The sequence below is a fragment of the Mya arenaria genome, chromosome 13 (genome assembly GCF_026914265.1).
Source record: "Mya arenaria isolate MELC-2E11 chromosome 13, ASM2691426v1".
Lineage (NCBI taxonomy): Eukaryota > Metazoa > Mollusca > Bivalvia > Myida > Myidae > Mya > Mya arenaria.
In genome coordinates, this window is record NC_069134.1 from 5,929,523 (window position 1) to 5,955,842 (window position 26,320).

A 26,320-nucleotide genomic window follows, 5' to 3' on the forward strand; every position below is an offset into this window, starting at 1 on the left:
GTGTGAGCTGTCTGGTGGGAGATGTCTGGTGTGAGATCCAAGGTGGGTGTTAGATGTCTGGTGTGAGATGTTTGGTTTGAGATGTATGGGTAAGATGTCAAGTGTGTGATGTCTGGTGTGAGATGTCTGGTGTGAGATGTATGGTATGAGATCCAAGGTGTGTGTTAGATGTCTGGTGTGAGATGTATGGGTAAGATGTTAAGTGTGAGATGTCTGGTGTGAGATGTCAAGTATGAGATGTCTGGTATGAGATCCAAGGTGTGTGTTGGATGTCTGGTGTGAGATGTCTGGTAATGATGTATTGGTAAGATGTCTGGTGTGAGATGTCTGGTAATGATGTATTGGTAAGATGTCTGGTATGAGATGTCTGGTGTGAGATGTCTGGTGTGAGATGTCTGTTGTGTGATGTCTGGTATGAGATCCCCCAGGTGTGTTTAATGTCTGGTGTGAGATGTCTAGGTTGAAATGTCTGGTGTAAGATGTCGGGTGTGAGATGTCTGGTGTGAGATGTCTGTTGTGCGATGTCTGGTATGAGATCCCCCAGATGTGTTGAATGTCTGGTGTGAGATGTCTAGGTTGAGATGTCTGGTGTAAGATGTCTGGTGTGAGATGTCTGGTGTGAGATGTCTGTTGTGCAATGTCTGCTGTGCGATGTCTGGTATGAGATCCCCCAGGTGTGTTGAATGTCTGGTATGAGATGTCAAGTGTGAGATAGCTGGTGTGAAATGTCTGGTGTGAGATCCAAGGTATGTGCTGGATGTCTGGTGTGTGTTTGATATCTGGTGAGAGATGTGAAAGAATTTCAAAATGACTTGGCACAAATATTTCCGGTGTCATTTTGTTATTTTTAAACATTTATAGTTAAATACAAGGATATTACTGAGAGTAAGATCTATTTATGTTCTGTTTTCATTAAGAAAAAATATTTTTCTGTCAATTGCGTCTTTAAACGTATGATTCTTTTTTCTTGATTTGTCAGGACATTATCTACTTTGCCACCGTGTAATGTGGTCATTAATAATCAGAAAAAGTATGTGATATGGCCGTTCATTCCCGGGAGTAAAATTCATGTGTGTCATTTCTGTGCGTCCCATCCATTAGTAAGCCGTCTCTGTGAATAATGACCAAATGTCGTCCCTCTAAGGATCTGGTTTTCTTCTGTATTTGTCTTCAAGGCAAAACTGCATAGTTATATGAATCAGAGATGAATAGAAATTGCTAGTTTGCATTATGTAATTGCAAACTTCAAGAAAACATCAGTAGGGGTTTTTTTCTGAAAAGATCGATCCTTGTTTAATGTTTTTGATAAAAACAAAACTACATGCACATCTTAAATATTTTAAATACATATATGATCACGAAATCATATTTGTGTTTTGTTATTATTACTCTTTTCTCATACAGTAGTTTCAGTACGTGTAGTTTTGTAATTCAAGATTTTCCTGACATTTTTTATGTTTGTGTTTCAATTTCCGAAAGGTTTATTTTGGTGTAGGCCAATCTGGTGCGGTCAGCATAAACAAGTTTCTGTCCTTCTGTTACTCACCACACACATACATGTACATCCTTAAACGTCTTCAGAACATTCTTATATCTTGGTTATGTACATTCCAAAGGCCAAGGTCACATATAAAATGGCTATTTAGTTGGCTTATAAATAAAATATATCCCATATGTTTTTGTTTTTTATTATATTCTTACATCACCATCACGTTTATAAAGATTTATTAGTGAAATAAAATTGATATTTCACTGTTTCAAATTTCATTAAGTGTGCATACAAATTAGCCCGTTTTTCTAAATAAGTGTAATTCAATTACTTTTAATTCCGATTTTAGGCATATAATAAAAAGAAAATTGTTTATATATTTCACCTGGTGAACACCAAAAGTGAATATTTCACTCAGGGCTATGCCACTGGTTAAATATAAATTTTGGTGTTCACTCTGTGAATCACATCACAATCATACAGTGAATATTCAAACAATTATGCTCATAGTAAAAAAAAGTCCAATAGATTTAACTTTGACCACCTCTGACAAACAACCATTGACAGATGACAGGATGGAACTCAGCTCAGATTTGCGTCAAGTTAATTGGCCAGTTCACTAAGAGTCAAAGTACTTTTCAGCTCTGAACCAATGTATGGAATATGTCAGTTGTAATATAAAATGTTCAGAATGATTATTTCAGTTTATTTTTCATATGCAACTATTTAAGTCATAAACTTCCAAACATGTATGTGAATCTCCAATTCTTGTGCCACTCCTAGAAGGTTTAAAACTCAGTTTATTCAATAACTGAAAATGTTGTTGCAAAGAAAACAATCATATATCACCATCCCCCTGTGCTTTTGACATACCAAGTATGAGAAGAAATGTTTTTGTCATTTCCAGGATGAGAAAAAAAGTCAATGGGTGTAGATTCCGCAGAAGTGCCTGCGATATTTATGTCTCTATGAATGAATTGACCAGTTGCTCTGAGTGACAAATAATAGAATTGTTTTTCTTATCAGTTAATGATTATACAGAATTGCATAATCCATTGCACTGAAAGCCCCAGACATAGAAATAACAATTGAGCTGTTGGTGTGATGTTCATCTTGGTGCCTTATTTATTAGCTCGGCTTCTCTTGAAGAAATATGAAGGATTTTTTTCACAGAATCATTGTTTTTTATACAAAATCTGCAGTGGCCAAATTTAAGTATTATAATGTCCAAGATACAAATGTATGAAAGGTCTGGCACAAATGGACATCCACATAAAGGTTCCACATTTAAACAACGCCAATACCCTTGTGTCACCGGGGAAGCATGGCAGACACAACTCATAGGGATTACTTTATCTGGCGTCATTGTCACACTTTGTTTCCGGTGAGTGTAGAGTCTTCATACTTGATATGTGCATTGGTCATGGTCACTAGATTACCCCCCTTAGTAGTTATACCTGTATTCTGGTACAAATGTACCCAAATTACTTTATCAACATAAGTGCCAAATTCTCATGTGTATTTTGACCAGTACTAACATTTTGCCACTTTCGCAACCTGTAAAAAAGAAAGTATTTTGACATCATTTAATGGGATATATTAATGCATTGTATATGTTATGAAGACATGAGTTGTATATCTAAGGCATCAAGAAAACAATCATGCATTATCATATTGTTAGGTTATGATCTATATTTACAAGCTTCAACTAGTAAGTTGTTCCTTTTGCTGCAGGCGACGGTGTACATTCTGGACAAGCTTGATGTGATTCTGGCCAAGTCCTCCCTAGAGGAGATCAAAACAGAGATTATCCCCCTTGTTTTCAACACCCTCGACTCCAACTCCATACAGGCTCAGGTAGTGTTTCAGTACATGGAGTAGCTTTCTAGTCCCCCTCCCCCTAGTTCTGCCTCTGGTCGTCAACATTCATTCACACAGGCTTCGGTAAGGTAATTTTTTATGAAAAGTTAATAAGTTGCAAAACCATTTCTGACATGGAGACATAAAGTTGATACACTTATATATACAATGGAAATTTTCATAATTATGTGTAGCTGTTTTAAAAAGAAAAATATTAAATCAGAACGCTGGAATAGCATTGAAATCCTTTTGCGTTACTCTCGTTTAAAATGTTTTAGCTATTAGGTCGTCTGTTTTTAGCTCATAATTCAGCTAGTGCCAATTAATGACAATGCGCTAATGCTATTTTCCATATTATATGTAACAATGTGATATTTCCTGCTGTGTTTCAGGAAGCAGCCCTAGGTTGCATTTGTCTATTGAAGGAGTATCTGGATGACAACATAATGAAAACTATGGTGCTTCCCCGTGCAAAGTCCCTCTACAATAAGTCAGACAACATCAAGGTACAAATAGGCCAGCCATCATTGACTGGTGTATGGCTATGTGTCTGTAAGTGTAAATTATGATGCCTTGGAGAATAACAAAAACTTTAGCATTGTCTGTGGCATTACAAAGTGCACAGTCAGGGTATAATCTGCATTTTATGTCCTTCTAAATCTATGAAGTTTAGGGTTTAAGGCTGGAGATATATTTAGCTCTACTGGCCAAAGGCCAGAAGAGCTTATGCGATGGTAATGTGTACGTAGTATGTGCATCCGTGCGTCCGTGCCTTCGTGCGTCTGTAAACAATTTCTTGTGAACACAATACAGTCTTCAGTTTTGATTGTATCTGGATGAAACTTATACAGTATCTACATATCCATTAGAGCTTGGTTCCTTTAGAAAACTAGCCAGATCAGCCCATGCATGCCTAGATTATGGGTCTTGAAAGTATAAAAAGTATGTGAATCTGTTAACAATTGGTTGTGAACATGATACAGTCTTCAGTTTTGATCGTATCTCGATGAAACTTGTACAGTATTTAGATAGCCATTAAAGCTCGGTTCCTTTTGCAAACCAGCCAGATCAGCCCATGCATGCCTAGAGTATGGGCCTTGAAAGTATAAAAAAATAATATTTTTAGCTAAGTCTATTTTTAGCCAAGTCTACATGAGCGAAGTCTATTTTTAGCCAAGTTTACATGTAAAGTAACAATTGCTTGTAAATGTTTGTTCAAATTATGCCCCTGGGATCATAACTGGCCATGCCCAGGGTTTCACAGGTTTGGTATACTTAAATTGGGAAATGTTAAAAACCTTTTTGTCTGAAACAGCTATGCAGATCCTTGCTATTTTGAACATTAGGCTATATTTAGTGCTCCACTACCATTTTTGTTCAGATTTTTCTAAGTTTTGAAAGCAAATATTTTTTACCCTCAGATTACCTTTACCGGCACATATTAAAATAGTTCATGCAACTAATCTGCTTACAACACTTTCTGTCCTCAGATTAGTGATGAAACGATTATTGAGTACAATCGATAAATCGTCGCTGGTAGTGCTATGTCGGCGACAATCGATAGTGGTTGTCAAAAATCGATGTCGCTAATGTTACTTCCGTTAACTACGTAACTTGTGGTAAAAGTCGAGTAAATGTCAATTTTTCTTTCAGGTAAATTCTCGTTAAGTTCATTTTAACAAGGGAGGTCACCCTCTTACACAAATGTGATGAATGTAAACTCTTTTGCTTAAAAACTTATTAACTCTCCTAAAATTATAAATTGATTTTAATTATTTATATATTTCATAAAACCTTCTTCAATAACCTGTCTCTAATATAGTAGAGTGCGTCCAGTGTTACATGCAAATACAGGGGATCCCGGCTTGATGCATTCTGTTTTTGATACCTTTTTTGGTATCGTTTGTTATTAACTAATTTACTTTTTTTTGTGAAAAGTTCATGAAATTAAGATGTTCTAATGAAATGTTGAATATAACGGGTTATTAAATGTTAAGCTGGTTCACAAATATTTAAGATGCTTTTAGATAGATTAGATAGATAAAATGCTAAGATAACTTACTTGAAGCGGTGTGCATCATTTTGCAATAAATGTGCAATTATTAAGTATGTGTTGTGTTGTTATGTTTTTTCGTTAAGTTATTAAAGACAGAAAAGGGTCGTTGAAATTTACTTACTGTTGCAAAAAGCATGACTAAAGCATCACACGTATGATTCCAGGTTTAACCTTAAATGATCATGATGATACTATGTATAAAGAATGTATTCCTTACTGATATTATGAACTTTCGGTTATTGTCAGATAGTTAATCGAGTGAACTATATATTTGTTGCCTATTACTCATATGTACATGCTCTGGATTGAAAATGACCACAAGAGCCTTGCCAGTAGAGCATAGGCCCTCTTGGGCCTCTTGTTTAGTGAAATTGGTAGGCTGTGAGGAGTAAAACTGCTTGCAAAAGGCTGGAGATCTTTTTTGATTCAATGAATGGTAGGCTGGGAGGAGCTAAACTGCATACAAAATGCTTGATATATTTTTATTGAATTTGGTGGGTAGGGAGGAGTCAAACTGCTTGCAAATAAGTGTACCGAATGATCATCATTATATAACCTGGTTTGATATCAAATAACACAGATCATCTGCTTTCTTTGAACTATTTTTTTTTATACTCATTGCAACAACTATACTGCCATTTGCTCTCAGCCAATGGCATGTCTGCCAATCATTCTGAGGTGATTTCAAATTTTGTAGCTGACAGCAAAATCTTTTATCTGACAAACACATTTTTGGACTATAATGCAAGTATTCTATTTTCAGAAATAATGACGTTTACAAAAGTACATTTATGACAAATGTTAGACAAACCTGTTCTATTGCAAATTGTGTTACACCTTTTGTAATGCAAGTTTAAACTACACAAAAAGGGTGGCAAATTCTGCTTCTCCCTCTTTCATACAGTCTCGTCTTTCCCAGCCTTTAATGTATTACTGTACATGATGGCCAAAAGTATAGTGTCTAGCACAGATACTTGTACTTGTTGAAATTTCTTATAAGGTCAAGTGTTTTTTGTACCTATATTGGTACATGTTATTTTCTACAGTGTCTGAGTGTCAGACAAATTACAAATAGATGTAGACTAAGTAACCATTCCTAGATTGTGTATCTTGCGTGTTATTGTAAGATAACTTTCTATATTTCTAGTATCAAACAAATACTCTGGATTTTATGGATATAATTTGCCCAAAATCCAATGCTGGTTTTGCTAATTTCCTATTTCAGAGGGATTAAAATTGTTTTTTATGTTGCCTCTTTTAATGGCAGCTTGTTTAAAACTTTATTGACCTTGTATTCTGAAAAGAAAATGAAGCCTCAGATAACTCTTGTACTCTTACAATATTGGTGGGAGGTTTTAACTTCTTTTTTTAACATTTTAATATTTTAATAGCCTTGTTACACTGTAAACTAATCTAGCTGTAATAAAAGTTTCTGATAATCATAGTTATAAATCATTTTTGTGGAATATTCAATATTAAAGGCGCTATTTAGCTTGTTTCTTTAGTTGTTCTTATTATATTGTCTGTCAAACATAAGTGTTATTTCAAAGAATATTTCTGATCAGTGCAATTTAGAACAATGTTTCTCTCAATAATTTTGTATTCCAAAGAGTTATTTATAGACAAGCATCATGAGTTCTGTGAATTAAAGTGCATTGTTTAGTATTGTGTTTTGTTTAACAGTTCATTACTATTACCGGGATTATGATAAAAAACATGTCTAATTTTGGCACTTTTCTTCCTGGGTGTAATCAAGTGGAAAAATTATGGTTTGAACTGAACAAAAGCAATTAGTTTTGAGATTACAAGAGCTTGACTTTCTGAAAGCTAGTGCTTTCCCAGAAGCTAAGGTATATTTATGGACGTCATCAACATAATTGTCCAATTCACCATTAACATGCTTGAAACTGCATAATTCTTCAAATTTGTTTTCATGACACTCCAGAAAGATATAAAATGGTAATTGAATTATAAATCATAATACCTGGTATAGGCAAATGAAGACACTGACATTCGAAGAATACTGTGGCAGTAGGAGCACCTGCACAGTGGCTGTAAAAATGTCCTTCGATTATAGCATATGCCTGTAATCCCTGCAGATGCGGATCAATGCGTTGACATGTATTGACACGGTGTTGGACAGCCTGGACAAGATGATTATCCTGGACGATGTGCTGCCTTTCCTCATGGACATCACCCTTGGACAGGAAGCCAAGATTGTGATGGCCATTGTCGGTGGGTAAAAGGAAAAAAACAAGTGTTCAGCCAATGGTAGTTTCCTTGTTTACTTTTGTACTTTGCTGGAAGATCTGATGATGAAACATTGAAATGTATATCGAGACTGCTATTTGCTTATATTATATCAATAAGATGACACGTTGCAACTAACTGATGTTTAGTTTGACATTCAAGTAGCTGTCATGTTTTATTTTTCGTCCACATGTAGTTACTTAAACTTTTAAAAGGAACATACTACGCAATCACAGTTCATTCCATTTACTCTACAAAATACTGTGAGATAACTGACTGACGAAACACGATAATTCATTTGAAAAAAAAGGTTGTTTTGGTGAGGATCTTAAACCTATGATGCAATATTCTTTGTGCTCATCAGTCAGGAGCTGTTCAGGATTCACACAAATCAACATTGAGAACTTGGCTTAAGTAATTAAAACTTAATTCTCCCAAACCATAAATCTCCCAAACCATTTACTGGGGTAATCAGATGTTGAAAATCTGCATAAAATGTACTAGCTGATGGTTTACAGATGTAATTTATAGAATATACCAAATATACTGAAATGCATAGACAAATATTACTACATTCTTGTTGCTAGCTTACTTCATGAATGCAAACCATAATCATGTTTAAAATTTATTAAATATTTTCTTGGTAATGGATCTGAAAAATGAATTAAAAAGGCAGAGGAAAACCAGTAACAGCAATTTACTGTAGGCATCATAATCAATTGACATTTTTATTTATACAAAATTAGTTTTCATTGAGATTCTTATCTAGTTTCCGCAGTTGTTCGCAGAGTTATCCCCTCTGAAGAATGCCGTGATCATAATTCTTCAGATGACTGATCAGCCACCGAGGGCCAAAATTCCAAACTCCTGGAAATGCAGACAATCAATGAATTTATTGTGTTAGCCGCAAAAGCGCAAATTCCTGGTTTAAAACAGACAGTGGGTTTTATTCGATGAATGTACTGTTCTGTTAATTGTAAACTTTAAGACCACAATTAGTTTAGGTCATAGCATTTGTGGCAGATTGTTACAGGCTTATAAATATGATGGGAAGACAAATGTTTTTTCTTTGTCCTAATTAGCGCCTTGCAGTTCTATCATTGGAAATTAGTTCAGTGGCTGAAGGAAGTTTATTTTATGTCACCTATTGATTTTGCTCTCCATATCAGACAGTAGAGCAGACCCGATGAAAAAATTCCATTTTACTACTCTTTTTTTTTTTATCTCATCTAATGGTACAATTATAACTTTTTATGTGTGTAATGTTTTAATAAAGAATGAGATTAATTTAATATATCATTTCTGTTTCTAAACTTCCATGAAATGCCGTGTAAAAACATTTAATTAAACTAAAATCAGTGCAATAGAACACAGAACTAAACTTATCAGAAATATGATTACCTTTCATGGCCGATTGTGTAAGAAAGATTCATCCAAACCTGAGCTTAGAGTGTTTTGTGTAAACAAGGTCTACTGAATTTCCATAGAACATCAGGTAGTAAAAATGTATATTTTTATTTTTTGATACTTTTTTATCTTTGCCCATGAGCAAGATTATAAGTATCTTCCATGGCCGAGAGTCTAAGATAGGTTCATCTCAGGGTGTTTTACTGAAAAAGGTTTACCAAAATTCTGCAAAACACCCTGCGCAAAGGTTGGGATGAACTTATCCTACACGAGCAGCTATGGTAGATGCTTTTTCTCCCACCTTAGTTAAACAAAATTAAGTAAAAATGTATTTTCTGCTGGACCTTTTTTGTATGTAATGAAAATAAATGCGTATGGATATGTGATAATTCGTGGTTGTCATGGATATGCACACAGTGATTCAGATTATGTTAATAGTCAAATCGGTCTGAGGAGAGTGAAGCAATATTTCTTGAGAGGTGCGTGAAAACCTTTTTATGGTGACATTTGAAGCAAAAAATAATTAATTAACATTTTAAATATTGCCACAAGACAGGGTTTCTACAGATGACAGTCTTCAACAAGGGGGGTAATTACAATGTGATGACCATTAAAAAGGAGTTCCATACGGGTACTTGCCTGTGGGCAAGATTATAAATATCTTCCATGGCCGCTCGTGTAAGATAGGTTCATTCTGACCCAAGCGTAGGGTGTTTTGCTGAAACGAGGTTTACCGAGTTTCCGCAAAACACCCTGCGCGAGGGTTGGGATGAATCTATCTTACACGAGCGGCTATGGTAGATGCTTTTTCTCCCACCTCAGTTAAAAAAAATAAGTAAAAATGTATTTTTTGCTGGAACTCTTTTGTGCCTAGTGAAAATAATTGCGTATGGATATCCGATGATTCGTGGTTGTCATGGATATGTGTGCAGTGATTCAGATTATGTTAATAGTCAAACAGGTCTTCAAATAGTCCTAAGCCTAAGGAGAGTGAAGCATTATTTCTTGAAAGGTGCGTGAAAACTGTTTTATGGTGACATTTGAAGCGAGAAATAATTATTTAGCGTTCTAAATATTGCCACAAGACAAGGTTTCCATGATGCTACAGACGACAGTCTTCAACAAGGGAGGTAATTACAATGTGGTGACCATTTAAAAGGAGTTCCATACGGGCATTTTATCTTCGCCCGTGGGCAAGATAAGAATTTCTAGCATGGTTAAATTATTGGATCTACTTATCTGAGGTTGGAAAAAAGAATTTCTAGCTAGCTTAAATTTTTTGATCTACTTATCTGAGGTGGGAGAAAAGGACTTGGCCAAGTATTAAACAGTAATAGAAATTGTGTACAAAAATAGGAAGTAAAAATGTGTTCAATTCTGTAGGATAGACCTTGGATAAAAAAACACTGTATTTTTGTACAATATGATAAAAAACAAACCATACTTGACAAGTTTCACTCTGGGTTTTGTCTCATAGGGAAGCGTGCTGGTATTGGGTTTCTTCTTGTAGCCTTGGCGGCACCATTGTCTGCGGATGATCTTCCTTTGAATATTATTTATGACTTGTTCTAGGGCGGTCTTTCATATGTTTTATGGTTGAAATTTGTTTTGATTAAACAAAAATGACAAGTAATACATCACAATTATTCCCTGCATGATAATAGGGTGACTAAGATCAATGTTTCATCTATAACTGGCTGATACAGCTGTCCCAAGCCACTGCTTATATTTTCTGTTTGTCTTGAACAATTATTTGTGTAGGAACTCTCTTGAAGCTCTTGTCATGTCAAGAGAAATTGTTTTGATAATTCTTTGAGTAAAAATGATATTTGGTGATTCAGCAAATAGAAAACGCTAGACATAAATGATGGGTTGACGTAAAAAATCAACATTTACAAACCAAATTATTGTGTAAACTTTTTTTGCTTAACATTAGCTACATACATGTCCATTACTGCTAGAATTCTCAAAGTCTATAATTATTACTGTCTGGTATTCTATGATTAAGTCAAGCCTTGATTTAGTACATGGACAATTAAATTAACAGAATTTTTACTGCCCAAGCTTACATTCATTTATGTTGATATTTCAGGTATCTACAAACATCTGTTGAGTGACAAGAAGTTTGGTCTGACTCACAATCTGATAGCGACGCGGGTGATGCCCCCGCTTATTCCCCAGACTGTCAACCCCGGACTCTCCATGGAACAGGTAAGGCATACCCCAGACTGTCAACCCCGGACTTTCCATGGAGCAGGTAAGGAATGCCCCAGACTGTCAACGCCTGACTCTCCATGGAACAGGTATGGAATACCCCAGAATGTCAGAAAGCTAAGTGGAGACCCCAGAATGCCAGAAAGGTAAGGGATACCCCAGAATGTCAGAAAGGTAAGGGATACCCCAGAATGTCAGAAAGGTAATTGGATACCCCAGAATGTCAGAAAGATAAGGGATACCCTAGAATGTAAGAGAGGTAAGTGGATACCCCAAAATGTCAGAATGGTAAGGGATACCCCAGAATATCAGAAAGGTAAGGGATACCCCAGAATGTCAGAAAGGTAAGGGATACCCCAGAATGTCAGAAAGGTAAGGGATACCCAAGAATGTCAGAAAGATAAGAGATAACCCTGAACGTCAGAAAGATAAGGGATACCCGAGAATGTCAGCAAGGTAAGGGATGCCCAAGAATGTCAGAAATATAAGGTATACCCAATAATGTCATAAAGATAATGTATACCCCAGAATGTCAGAATGGTAAGTTGATACCCCAGAATGTCAGAATGGTAAGTTGATACCCCAGAATGTCAGAATGGTAATGGATACCCCAGACTGTCAGAAAGGTAAGGGATACCCCAGAATGTCAGCAAGGTAAGTGGATACCCCAGAATGTCAGAATGGTAAGTAGATACCCCAGAATGTGAGAAAGGTAAGGGATACCCCATACCCCTGAATGTCAGCAAGGTAAGGGATACCCCAGAATGTCAGAAAGGTAAGGTATACCCCAGAATGTCAGAAAGGTAATTGGATACCCCAGAATGTCAGAAAGATAAGGGATACCCTAGAATGTAAGAGAGGTAAGTGGATACCCCAGAATGTCAGCAAGGTAAGTGGATACCCACGAATGTCAGAATGGTAAGTAGATACCCCAGAATGTGAGAAAGGTAAGGGAAACCCTATGTCCCGGAATGTCAGCAAGGTAAGGGATACCCCAGAATGTCAGAATGATAAGTGGATACCCCAGAATGTCAGAAAGGTAAGGGATACCCCAGAATGTCAGAATGGTAAGTGAGTACCCCTGAATTTGAGAAAGGTAAGGGATACCCCATACCCCAGAATGTCAGCAAGGTGAGGGCTACCCAAGAATGTCAACAAGGTAATGGATACCCCAGAATGTCAGAAAGATAATGAATACCCCATAATGTCAAAAAGGTAAGGTATACCCAAGAATGTCATAAAGGTTATGGATACCCCAGAATGTCAGAATGGTAAGTTGATACCCCAGAATGTCAGAATGGTAATGGATACCCCAGACTGTCAGAAAGGTAAGGGATACCCCAGAATGTCAGCAAGGTAAGTGGATACCCCAGAATGTCAGAATGGTAAGTAGATACCCCAGAATACCAGAAAGGTAAGGGAAACCCTATGCCCCGGAATGTCAGCAAGGTAAGGGATACCCCAGAATGTCAGAATGATAAGTTGATACCCCAGTATGTCAGAATGGTAATGGATATCCCAGACTGTCAGAAAGGTAAGGGATACCCCAGAATGTCAGCAAGGTAAGTGGATACCCACGAATGTCAGAATGGTAAGTAGATACCCCAGAATGTGAGAAAGGTAAGGGAAACCCTATGTCCCGGAATGTCAGCAAGGTAAGGGATACCCCAGAATGTCAGAATGATAAGTGGATACCCCAGAATGTCAGAAAGGTAAGGGATACCCAAGAATGTCAGAATGGTAAGTGAGTACCCCTGAATTTGAGAAAGGTAAGGGATACCCCATACCCCAGAATGTCAGCAAGGTGAGGGCTACCCAAGAATGTCAACAAGGTAATGGATACCCCAGAATATCAGAAAGATAATGAATACCCCATAATGTCAAAAAGGTAAGGTATACCCAAGAATGTCATAAAGGTTATGGATACCCCAGAATGTCAGAATGGTAAGTTGATACCCCAGAATGTCAGAATGGTAATGGATACCCCAGACTGTCAGAAAGGTAAGAGATACCCCAGAATGTCAGCAAGGTAAGTGGATACCCCAGAATGTCAGAATGGTAAGTAGATACCCCAGAATGTGAGAAAGGTAAGGGAAACCCTATGCCCCGGAATGTCAGCAAGGTAAGGGATACCCCAGAATGTCAGAATGATAAGTGGATACCCCAGAATGTCAGAAAGGTAAGGGATACCCCAGAATGTCAGAATGGTAAGTGAGTACCCCTGAATTTGAGAAAGGTAAGGGATACCCCATACCCCAGAATGTCAGCAAGGTAAGGGATACCCCAGAATGTCAGAATGATAAGTGGATACCCCAGAATGTCAGAAAGGTAAGGGATACCCCAGAATGTCAGAATGGTAAGTGAGTACCCCTGAATTTGAAAAAGGTAAGGGATACCCCATACCCCAGAATGTCAGCAAGGTAAGGGATACCCAAGAATGTCAGAATGATAAGTGGGTACCAGAGAATGTCAGAAAGGTAAGGGATACTCCAGAATGTCAACAAGGTAATGGATACCCCAGAATGTCAGCAGGTAAGGGATACCCCAGAATGTCAACATGGTAATGGATACCCCAGAATGTCAGCAAGGTAAGGGATACCCCAGAATGTCAGAATGATAAGTGGATACCCCAGCATGTCAACAAGGTAATGGATACCCCAGAATGTCAACAAGGTAATGGATACCTCAGAATCTCAGAGTGGTAAATGGATACCCCAGAATGTCAGAAAGGTAAGGCATACCCCAGAATGTCAACAAGGTAATGGAAACCCCAGACTGTCAGAAGGTAAGGCATACCCCAGAATGTCAGCAAGGTAAGGGATACCCCAGAATGTCAGAAAGGTAAGGCATACCCCATACCCCGGAATGCCAGCAAGGTAAGGGATACCCCAGAATGTCAGAAGGTAAGGCATACCCCAGAATGCCAGCAAGGTAAGGGATACCCCAGAATGTCAGAAGGTAAGGCATACCCCAGAATGCCAGCAAGGTAAGGGATACCCCAGAATGTCAGCAAGGTAAGGGATACCCCAGGATGTCAGAAGGTAGGGCATACCCCAGAATGTCAGAAAGGTAAGGCAAACCCCAGAATGTCAGCAAGGTAAGGGATACCCCAGAATGTCAGAAGGTAAGGCATACCCCATACCCCAGAATGTCAACAAGGTAATGGAAACCCCAGACTGTCAGAAGGTAAGGCATTCCCCGTACCCCAGAATGTCAGCAGACTGTCTAACCTGGACTCTCTATGGAACAGGTAAGGGCTGACCTTTGGCTGTATTACTGAAGCATCTGAAGAAAATTACAAATTAAAGTTAAGTTTAAGTCCCAGATTAGTCCAATTGACCAATCAGATGGCTTGATTTCCAATAAAATAGTATGTCTTGGAGCATACCAATTCAAAGATAGGAGCTGTAAGGTTATTTTCCATTTTCTCTGCCCATGTAAAATCAAAATTCTTTACCACTCAAATAATTACATCTTTTGAAAAGGTATGCTTCTAGCAAAATCATGCTTATTTTAATATGATATTTTACATTCAGCATACCACTTTCTATGTGTAAAAAAATATGCAATATTTATGCGAAAAACTACAGAAACAAGCTCAGTAGCAAAAAATTAAACATAAACCCGGTTTAATGGCACTGGGTAAATGCCAAAGACATAGAACATAAAATCACAAACAAGAAACATGGAAGAACAGCACAAAACTCCACAAACAGCACAGTGCATACATACTCTATATAAAAAACTATGTATGTTTATCAAGAAATGTTAGGTACCACCTAAAATGTAAATTTACTGGTGGTTTAAACCAGTTTGTGTGCACAACCTCACTCTTATCAAGTCTAGTAAGATGCTTCTTTAATATGGCCTCAGGGGAAAACAGAAGTGTTTAAAGAAATCACTCAAGCCACATAATGCATTTGTCTGATTGTTTTATATTGCACTTAACAATTAATTGGTTCCTACATTGCTTTATTGTAATTGTAACTGGAGGACAATCTTGGCTTTTGTGGTGATATTTTATTTGTAGAGAATAAAGATATCATGAAACAGAAGTGAGAACTCTTGTAAATGGCTATGACATACAAATTTTAATATGATTGTGTTGCTAATGCTCTTTAATTTTGAATTATAAACATGCATGTGCAATACCATGATAATAATTTCATAAAAAAATACTGATTATTTACAATGCGGAATTTTTGCACAAATATTAGAAATACTGCATATTTACTTGCTATGTATTTACAGTTCAGTGCCTTAATGGAGGTGTTACGGGACATGCTGGAACATATTGACCGGAAGAGGAGGGACAAGATGAAGCAGGAGACGGCTTCCGTTCCCATACCACAGAGGTGAGTGGTGCAGGAAAAACTTACTTATACTCAAAACATACTTCAACACAACCCAGTTACTCAACACACTCCAATGCACAACTGAGTTCCTCAACCCTCTCCAATGCACCAGCCAGTTACTCAACCCACTCCAATGCACCACCAAGTTACTCAACCCACTCCAGTGCAACACCCAGTTACTCAACCCACTCCAATGCACCACCCATTTGCTCAAGGCACTCCAAAGCACCACCCAGTTACTCAACCCACTCCAATGCAACACCCAGTTACTCAATGCACTCCAATGCACAACCCAGTTACTCAACACACTCTTATGCACCACCTAGTAACTCTACCCACTCCAATGCACCACCCAGTTACTCAACCCACTCCAATGCACCACCCAATTACTCCACCCACCCCAATGCACCACCCAGCTACTCAACCCACTCCAATGCACCACCCAGTTACTCAACCAACTCCAATGCACCACCCAGTTACTCAATGCACTCCAATGCACCACCCAGTTACTCTACCCACTCCAGTGCACCAGCCAGTTACTCCACCCACTCCAATGCACCAGCTAGTTACTCCACCCACCCCAATGCACAACCCAGTTACTCAACCCACTCCAATGCATCACCAAGTTACTCAACCCACTCCAATGCACCACCCAGTTACTCAACACACTCCAATGCAACACCCAGTTACTCAACCCACTCCAATGCAACACCCAGTTACTCAACCCACTCCAATGCAACACCCAGTTACTCCACCCACCCCAATGCAACATCCAGCTACTCAACCCACTCCAATGCAACACCCAGTTACTCAACCCACTCCAATGCACCACCAAGTTACTCCACCCATCTCAATGCTAAACCCAGTTACTCAACCCACTCCAATGCAACACCTAGTTACTCAACCCACTCCAATGCAACACCCAGTTATTCCACTCACCCCAATGCACAACCCAGTTATTCAACCCACTCCAATGCACCACCCAGTTACTCCACCCACTCCAATGCACAACCCAGCTACTCAACCCACCCCAATGCACAACCCAGTTACTCAACCCTCTCCAGTGCACCACCCATTTGCTCAATGCACTCCAATGCACCACCAGTTACTCTACCAACTCCAATGCACCACCCAGTTACTCAACTTACTCCAATGCACCACCCAGTTACTCAATGCATTCCAATGCACCACCCAGTTACTCAGCCCTCTCCAATGCACCACCCATTTGCTCAATGCACTCCAATGCACCACCAAGTTACTCAACCCACTCCAATGCACCACCCAGTTACTCAATGCACTACAATGCACCACACAGTTACTCAACACACTCCAATGCACCACCCAGTTACTCAACCCACTCCAATGCACAGCCCAGTTACTCATCCTTCTCCAATGCACCAACCAGTTACTCAAAGTACTCCAATCCACCACCCACTTACTCAACCCACTCCAATGCACCACCCAGTTTCTCCACCCACCCCAATGCACCACCCAGTTTCTCCACCCACCCCAATGCACCACCCAGCTACTAAACCCACTCCAATGCAACACCCATGCATTTCCTCAATGCACTCCAATGCTCCACCCAGTTACTCTACCAACTCCAATGCACAACCACGTTACTCAATGCACTCCAATGCAACACCCAGTTACTCAATGCACTCCATTGCACCACCCAGTTACTCAACCCACTCCAATGCAACTTTCATTTGATCAAGGCACTCCAATGCACCAGCCAGTTACTCAACCCACTCCAATGCAACACCCAGTTACTCAATGCACTCCAATGCACAACCTAGTTACTCAACACACTCCAATGCACCACCTAGTAACTCTGTCCTGTCCAATGCACCACCCAGTTACTCAATGCACTCCAATGCAACACCCAGTTACTACACCTACCCCAATGCACCACCCAACTACTCAACCCACTCCAATGCACCACCCAGGTACTCAACCCACTCCAATGCACCACCCAGTTACTCAATGCACTCCATTCCACCACCCAGTTACTCTACCTACTCCAATGCACCAGCCACTTACTACACCCACTTCAGTGCACCACCCAGTAACTCCACCCACCCAAATGCACAACCCAGTTACTCAACCCACTCCAATGCACCACCCAATTACTCAACCCACTCCAATGCACAACCCAGTTACTCAACCCACTCCAATGCACCACCCAGTTACTCCACCCACCCCAATGCACCACCCAGTTACTCAACCCTCTCCAATGCACCACCCATGCATTGCTCAATTCACTCCAATGTAGCACTCAGTTACTCTACCAACTCCAATGCACCACCCAGTTACTCAACCCACTCCAATGCACCACCCAGTTACTCAGTGCACTCCAATTCACCACCCAGTTACTCAATGCACTCCAATGCACCACCCAATTAATCTACCAATTCCAGTGCACCACCCAGTTACTCAATGCACTCCAATGCACCACCCATTTGCTTTACCAACTCCAATGCACCACCCAGTTACTCTACCAACTCCAATGCACCACCCAGTTACTCAATGCACTCCAATGCACAACCCAGTTACTCAATGCACTCTAATGCACCACCCAGTTACTCAGTGCACTCCAATGCACCATCCATTTGCTCAATGCACTCCAATGCAACACCCAGTTACTCAACCCACTCATATGCACCACCAAGTTACTCAACCCTCTCCAATGCACCAACGAGTTACTCAATGTACTCCAATGCACCACCCAGTTACTCAACCCACTCCAATGCACCACCCAGCTACACAATGTACTCCAAAGCATGCACAAAAAGTAATGTTAACTCAAAACACTCAAATGCACCTCTCTAAACATATCTAAACAAGGCTAAACCACTCTAATGCACACTTTTTCACTCAAAGCACTGTGTCTTTTATGCACTTAATTAAATAATCAAAAGATTAATTATGCACCATAGAATTACTCCTATAAATGAAAGCTTAAGGGATTTTAGTAACTGAAAGTTATCTTATGTACAACTCAGTTATACAGAGCACACTTATATATTTTTCACTTTCTTAAAGCTCTCTTGTAAGGGGCTCTGATTTTCAAAGCCCTCTTATAGACCACTCAGCTATTTAAGCACTATTTTACTTTCTTAAAGCACTCTTGTAAGAGACTCTGTCATTCAAAGCCATCTTATAGACCACTCAGTTATTTAGAGCACTATTTTACTTACTAAATTTAAAGCACTCTTGTAAGAGGCTCTGACATGCAGAGCCCTCTCATGGACTTCTCTGTTATTTAGAGCACTATTTTACTTTCATCAGCATTATTGTAAGGGGCTCTGACATTCAGAGCCCTCTGGGCTCTGACATTCAGAGCCCTCTGATGTACCACTCTGTGATTCACAGCCCTCTTTTGCTACACTTTCTTACTTAGAGCTCTCTTTTTTCCACCACTTGGTTACACAAAGCTCAGTCTTATGTTTCCTTCATTTAGTCAAATATTTGTTTATACCTTCTTTCTATTCAAAGGCCTCAAAAAAATAATATACAACTGCTATTAAGACCTCTGTAAATGTACCACTCATGTATTCAAAACACTGCTACATGTTAGTAAAATGTATTGCTTTTACCTCCACAGGGGCCTTATAAACATGGCTGAGAGCCAGGGGAAGGACAGCATGCGTAACTTTCTCTCCATAGATGAAGCCATGCACCTGCAGAAGAGTAGAACTGGTATGAACGTTGGTCAGAGGGGTGGGGGAGGGTGTTGTACCGGATCATTCATAAATTGAATCAAATTTTAAATTATAGTCTGTTTTACCAATTTCTGGTCTGATTTCTCAAAAGGTTTTAGGTGTAATAAGCTTAATCAGCTTATTTAATTAAACAAAATTTATTACTTCATCTTTATTTTATAAATGTAAATATTGACATTGACAGCTGACCTTTTGACCTACTTTCTTATTTTCAAAGCTAAAGCACTGATATTTAGACAAATATACAGTTAAAATCTTATTGTCTGAAACCATAAGGCCTAGAACTAAGATATTTGGTGTGTAACATTTTCTAGTGGTTACAAAGGTGTTAAACATTCACTCAGGTAAGCAATTAAGGGCCATTATGGCCCTATTGTTTGTGATTACCAACTTTTCTATTTAATGAATGTTTAGATTTTTAGCTCACCTGAGCACTTTATGCTCAAGATTGATCTATTGTGTGTGGTAGGTGAATTGCCCAGCATAAACAACTGCTTCAAATGACATGTCCTTCCGCTTGGTTATAAATTTAACTTCTCCAAAATTGCACGGCCAAAAGCTTAGATATTTGACATGTTGCTTTTTCTAGTGGTCTTCTACCAAGATTGTTCGAATGATGCTGTCTGCAGTCATAATCAGCATTGCCTTTTGGGCTTTTGGGTAACTTGTTTTAAATTTAATTATACTTTAGGAAAATCTTCAAAAATCCCTTCAAAAATGGCCCAGAGGTTAGATATTTGGGATGTCGCACTATCTAGCTGGCCTCTACCAAGTTTGTTCTTATCATGCTTCTGGGGTCAACATCAGCTTCAACCCTGTGGTCTTTCATTTTATATAGTCTGAAATCAGGAAATTCTTCTCAAAACACCAATGCCAAAAGCTAAGTTATGGCATGCAGATTTGTTCAATGGTCAAATTGTGCCCAGTGGTCACTTGTATTACGTAGACTGATATAACAAAACTATTTAATCATCTTTTTCCCTAAAACTTAAAATCCCAAACCTGAGATATTCAGTTTGCAGCATTGTCTAGTGGTCCTCTTAAAACTTTCTTCATTTAACTTTATATAGTAACTTACAAAGCAATTCTCACTTTCCTGAGCAACCACCATGCTCCTAAGCAAACACAGTTTTGTTTGCAGCAATCTTTTTTCTGAGCAAACTATGACTTCCTTAGCAATAGCTTGCTCCTTAGCTAAACAACCATAGACTTCATTAGCAACTATAAACTTCCTTAGCAACAACATTTGTTTTGTTTTGTAACCAATGACTACCTCAGTAATAATGTTTGCTTCCCTATCAACCATCACATTCCTTAGCCACAATGGACATAAATAGCATCCCCTAACTTTTTAAACAAGCAGCTTTTGTCTTAGTATCCACTGAAACTCCAGGTACTCAGGTGAGCGATGTAGGGCCATTTTAGCTATCTTGTTTATAAGTATGTTTCATTTTTTTTTTCATTCTTTCAGCATGGTACTCTTTTTTTATGTAAATATTTTTCTTAACAGTATTTCATTGCATGTTTAACACTAGATTTATAGTTAAACTCCAAGCATTTTTTATCATATAAATTCTTTATGTTTCATAATAAATCTTTAATGCTTAGGAAATCAAAGTTTATATTGTTAAAATGGCCTCCATTGCATCATAGCAATTAATCTAAATTGAGTTTTGGACATTCATTATTTAATATCTGACATTAAGTTACTGAGATTATCCTACATGAACCCATAGGAACAACATTTCCATTACAGATAATCTATGGGAAACACCAGAAGTTTAGGAAATTGCAATTTTACTACATGTCTACTTGTTCTATATTCTAATTTTTGCATAAAACCATGAGAAAGGAACATCTTGCTACATAAAGCAGAGAATGAATTGGATTAGGAGGAATAAACTCAAGACACCCTGTGGAGAACAGAAACCAATTGCTTGATAAAAGGGAACAATTTCCTCTACTGTTACAATTAGATTTCTTCAATGGAATGGATGATTAGCTAGTTGAAATTATTTTAAGTGTGAGAAATTCCTGAAGAATAAGATTCATCTAATTTACGAAATTATTTGATCACTATTGTCCCAGCTGGATACGAAATGTAGGTTTAATTTGCTACAAATCTTAGAGTAATGATTTGAATGTATCCCCTGGTTCCTGGCAAGACTTAATCATGCCCAGAATTTTGACATAAGTAAACATTTATAAAACTGGTATTCATTGTTAATCATCTGACTTTAATATATAACTCTTTGCTATTGTACTTTTGATACTAGATTTTGCCCTTTTTGATGTTATCCACCTTTTAACCCATATTTCCAGTCATAACTATTATGGCAAAGAGGTAGCATGTGTACAGAATGACTTACTATCTTGTTGCTACCGCTAAGTTATCTCATGACCATGACTTAGTATCTCAGACGTTCTAACCAATTAGTTATCTCATGACCATGACTAAGTATCTCAGACGTTCTAACCAATTAGTTATCTCATGACCATGACTTAGTATCTTATTTCTACCACTTACTTATCTCATGACCATGACTTAGTATCTCAAACGTTCTAACCAATTAGTTATCTCATGACCATGACTTAGTATCTTATTTCTACCACTTACTTATCTCATGACCATGACTTAGTATCTCAAACGTTCTAACCAATTAGTTATCTCATGACCATGACTTAGTATCTCAGACGTTCTAACCAATTAGTTATCTCATGACCATGACTTAGTATCTCAGACGTTCTAACCAATTAGTTATCTCATGACCATGACTTAGTATCTCAGACGTTCTAACCAATTAGTTATCTCATGACCATGACTTAGTATCTCAAACGTTCTAACCAATTAGTTATCTCATGACCATGACTTAGTATCTTGTTTCTACCACTTACTTATCTCATGACCATGACTTAGTATCTCAGACGTTCCAACCAATTAGTTATCTCATGACCATGACTTACTATCTTGTTTCTACCACTTACTTATCTCATGACCATGACTTAGTATCTCAAACGTTCCTATCACTTACTTATCTCATGGCTGCGACTTAGTATCTAAGACATTCCAACCAATTAGTTATCTCATGACCATGACTTAGTATCTTGTTTCTACCACTTACTTATCTCATGACCATGACTTAGTATCTCAAACGTTCCTATCACTTACTTATCTCATGGCTGCGACTTAGTATCTAAGACATTCCAACCAATTAGATATCTCATGGCCATGACTTAGTATCTAAGACATTTCAACCAATTAGTTATCTCATGGCCATGACTTACTATCTCGTTCCTACAACTTACTTATCTCATGGCCATGACTGAGTATCTCAGACGTTCCTTCCACTTAAGTTATCTCATGGCCATGACGTTCTATCTGGTGCCCACCAATCTGTTATCTCTTAGTCATGGGATCAAGTTAGAAAGTCATGACCACTACATAACTAAGTCATGGCAAGGAGATAATTAAGCTGTGGTCATACAAAAGTCACACATGTCACCTCTACACCATGTACGTAATAGAATAAAGGAAACTTTTGTATTCTTTTTTGCCATTATTGCGCAGAACTTTCGAGGAAAATTTGTTGTAAATGGAAATTCAAGTGTTATTGAGACAAAAACTCTCTATTCACTTTGCACTTAATGTCTAAAAGCATGCATGATGCTCTGACAAATAGTATCAATTTACATCATGAGATTGATGGAAAAAATAATTTGGTATCAAATGGGAGTAATAAAGCATCGACAACAAAGTAGATAGTGCTTAGCATTTTCGGTTTTATGACTTTAAAGGGTAGTGAATTAGAAGTACAAGAAAATAACACATTTATTCGTTGTTGGCTGATTTATGCCAGTTTTATATTGGTCTGGGTACCCCCCGAAAATAAAAGGTACAAATCAGCCACTATTGTAATGGACAATACAGCACTTTCGGACAATATAGCACTTTCAATTAATTAAATTTGATGAAGATATTAGACAAAAAAAAAAGAGTCTGAAATGCTCCTATTGATTCCCAGTCTAAATAAAATATAAGGACCCGTGTGTACCATAATTATGTAGAAATAGTTGTTTTATGAGGAGAAGGCTCATAGCAGATATTAGAGCATGGATTAATGCTTTGTATTTTATCCGTAGAGTATTCATTTTCCTCCCTGCCTGTGTTGGAGGTCACCAAGACTAGCAACTCTGTAGATCCCCAGCCTGTCAGAATCAGGAAAGGTAACTCCTGCAGCATTCAAGTTTATATAACAACTACAACCCTGATATGTTTAATACCCCGATATTGTTAAAACAGATTATTGACATTTATAAGTAGTATTAAATAACACTTGAATGCCCAACCCTCAGAAATAGGCAGCTCCTTTTTTAAACATCAACCTAAATTGATCTATATTCTTTTAAGGTTAGACAACTCTGTATATTTTGTAACGAGCCATATCCTCAACAACAGAATCTTGGACGATCATAAACAAATCTCAAATGTAATTCTGTAGAGAAATTCTTGATGTTAATTAAGAAAGAATTATACAAACTACTGTATATTATTATGATAACAATTTCTATATAAAAAAAATTCTAATCTGGTATGTTTCAAAGAAATTCCTTGTTGTCAATTTAAGTTGAATTCTATTCATTCTTTCCTTCTAGCTAGTTTAATTGCCATTATTTATTATTTCTACTGCATGATGTAGAAGAAGGTCATGGACTTGTAGAAACCACCAGTTGAGATATTTTTCAATATTTTTATTAGGGTTTATAATAGCTGCATGCATTTATTGAGCATCAAATGGTTTGGTAGAAACTGAGGAGCAGAATGTGTTCCAAGTTCACCCTCATCTTCCTTTACAGTTCCGGCCACGCCAGAGTCACAGCCGCGAAATGTGAAGAATACCATCAAGGTGAAAACAATCTCCCAGAACCCGTCAGGGGGTTCTCTGGTGGGTTATACAATTGTTGTTGCTAATGAAAGCATCATTTATAAATAGCGATTAGGATTTCTATCTTGCAAAATTTAGTACTGATTAACCCATAGAATATGATCTGTTAAGTTTAATTTACTATTCATAAATTCAGTTTTAATAATGAAATCAATAATTAATCTAAATGTATTCTCTATTTTCTAAGATATTCAATAATGTAATTTACTATCCCTAGATCCAATATTCCATTGGACTACAACAATGAATTACTATTTCAGGATGAGCAGTGTTTGAGCCCTCCGCAGCCATCTGATTTGCCCCGCCGGCACAGCCTCGCCCCTCCCCAGTCATCCACCACCCCACCAATCATCCTCACAAACGAGGATGGTACGGAGAAAAAACGAAGGCCAAGTGCTCAGAGTCTTGGACCATTTTCCTTCTCAGTAAGTTTGTTTGGAGACTCCCGGCGTAGCTCTCTGTTTTCCAATGACACCCGGCGTTCATCTGACCGTCTGCGCCGCCCAAGCACGCACAGCGTTGGCATTCTGCCAATAGCCTCCTTCGGAGAGAGCGCTGAGAAGCCCCGCAAGCCCAGTACCCATAGTTTAGGCATCTTACCCCTGGGCTGGGGGGAGGACTATGATGGAGGGCGTCGACCCAGTGCCGCAAGCCTTGGCCCATACTGGATGAATGTAAGCCTGGATGTAGACCCATATAATCACCTCCCGCCCGCCCAGACTCCTTCATATGTATCCATGTTTTGCAGGTTTTGTCTGGCAGACCCTCCAGTTGTGTCCATAGTTTTGACATCCTTTGTCAGTGCTTTTATCCATTGAGCCTTTTTTATCATTGTAAGGGTTACAATAGCAGGTAAGTCTTTAAGAAAAGGTAACACTTTGTTTACACAACCATGGTTCCTAATTTACATAATGCAAGCAACACACTATGATTATTTACTGCGATGTCACTATGAGCGTTTTTATCTTTCAAAAACGCTTTATATCTACTGTCATCACTCACAGTGAACCAGAGACCTTGACAAAGTGCTGAACATGTAGGTCTATAGCAAATCATTCAGGCCTTGTTTTGTTTAGGCTGTACATCAAATCTTCTAAACAATTTGTGTCTATGATGCAGAGAAAGATGTCAAGGTCTAATGTTACTGTATCTATCATTCTAGTTTATATCTTCCCATGTACTTCATTTACCTGTTTTTCCTTGTAAATTTCAACTTCTTTGTTATTTAAGTGTTCATCATATGTTTTTATTATGTAATTATTTTACGGTAGTCTCAATTTTCTGTAATTTTCACTTCACTTGTACCTTTGTTAGTCAGTTCATGCTGATGTTAGGACTTAACCATAGGAAATGCTGATCTAACTTTCTTTTACTCAGTCTTGATATGTATAAAATATATGCATAAAAAAAACCTACAGCTAGGTCTTATCAACTTGTTTGAATTTGTATTTGCATGTACGCAAGTTTTTTATTAGCCAGATTTGAATTCTAAAATTTCCATCTTATAACATGGCAAAAACATGCTGTTGGAGGAGCCTGTGGACATTCGGTTTGTGTTGTGAATAACCTTACATTACATTTTTTTTCTGTGTCATAAATGCAACAGTTTTTATCCTCTTGAAACTTGGTCAATATATTTGTCAGACCAATGTGAGTATGGGTGATCTTGGGTAAAAGACTAGATAACTAGGTAACTAGTTCAAGTCAAAAACAAAATAGCTTAAATATTATTTTTTTATATATATTCAACACATACTGTTTATCCAATCTTCATGAACTCTTTCAGTTTATTTGTCAACCTGATATTGAAGACCAGTGTGAATATGGGTCAGACTCTATGTTGAATATTTATAATGACAACATTTTGTGTTAGGTTTCATATTCCTTTCATAAATTCAACAGTGTTCTTCCAAGTAACTTAAAGTCAGAATATCTCTCTGCATGATATTTAGGACCAGTGTGAAAATTTGTCATAAAACAAGGTCAGACGAGGGTGAATCTGGGTCATTTTCTTTTCCCTC

At 38.0% G+C, this 26,320-nt stretch overlaps 1 protein-coding gene across 2 annotated transcripts in view; it reads left to right on the forward strand.

The window, feature by feature from the left end:
- The window catches only part of LOC128214040 (SCY1-like protein 2), a 100,524-nt gene that overhangs the window by 68,875 nt on the left and 5,329 nt on the right, over positions 1-26,320 (forward strand). Inside the window, exons 11-20 of one of the 2 annotated variants that reach the window (XM_052920269.1) lie at positions 3,224-3,346; positions 3,742-3,855; positions 7,505-7,640; positions 11,155-11,273; positions 15,528-15,631; positions 19,239-19,333; positions 19,671-19,700; positions 23,497-23,580; positions 24,211-24,299; positions 24,560-24,973. In XM_052920269.1, coding sequence (XP_052776229.1) covers positions 3,224-3,346; positions 3,742-3,855; positions 7,505-7,640; positions 11,155-11,273; positions 15,528-15,631; positions 19,239-19,333; positions 19,671-19,700; positions 23,497-23,580; positions 24,211-24,299; positions 24,560-24,973 — 1,308 coding nt within the window. Of the gene's footprint in view, positions 1-3,223; positions 3,347-3,741; positions 3,856-7,504; positions 7,641-11,154; positions 11,274-15,527; positions 15,632-19,238; positions 19,334-19,670; positions 19,701-23,496; positions 23,581-24,210; positions 24,300-24,559; positions 25,152-26,320 lie in introns of both variants that reach the window. The other variant, XM_052920271.1, reaches the window with a different exon arrangement.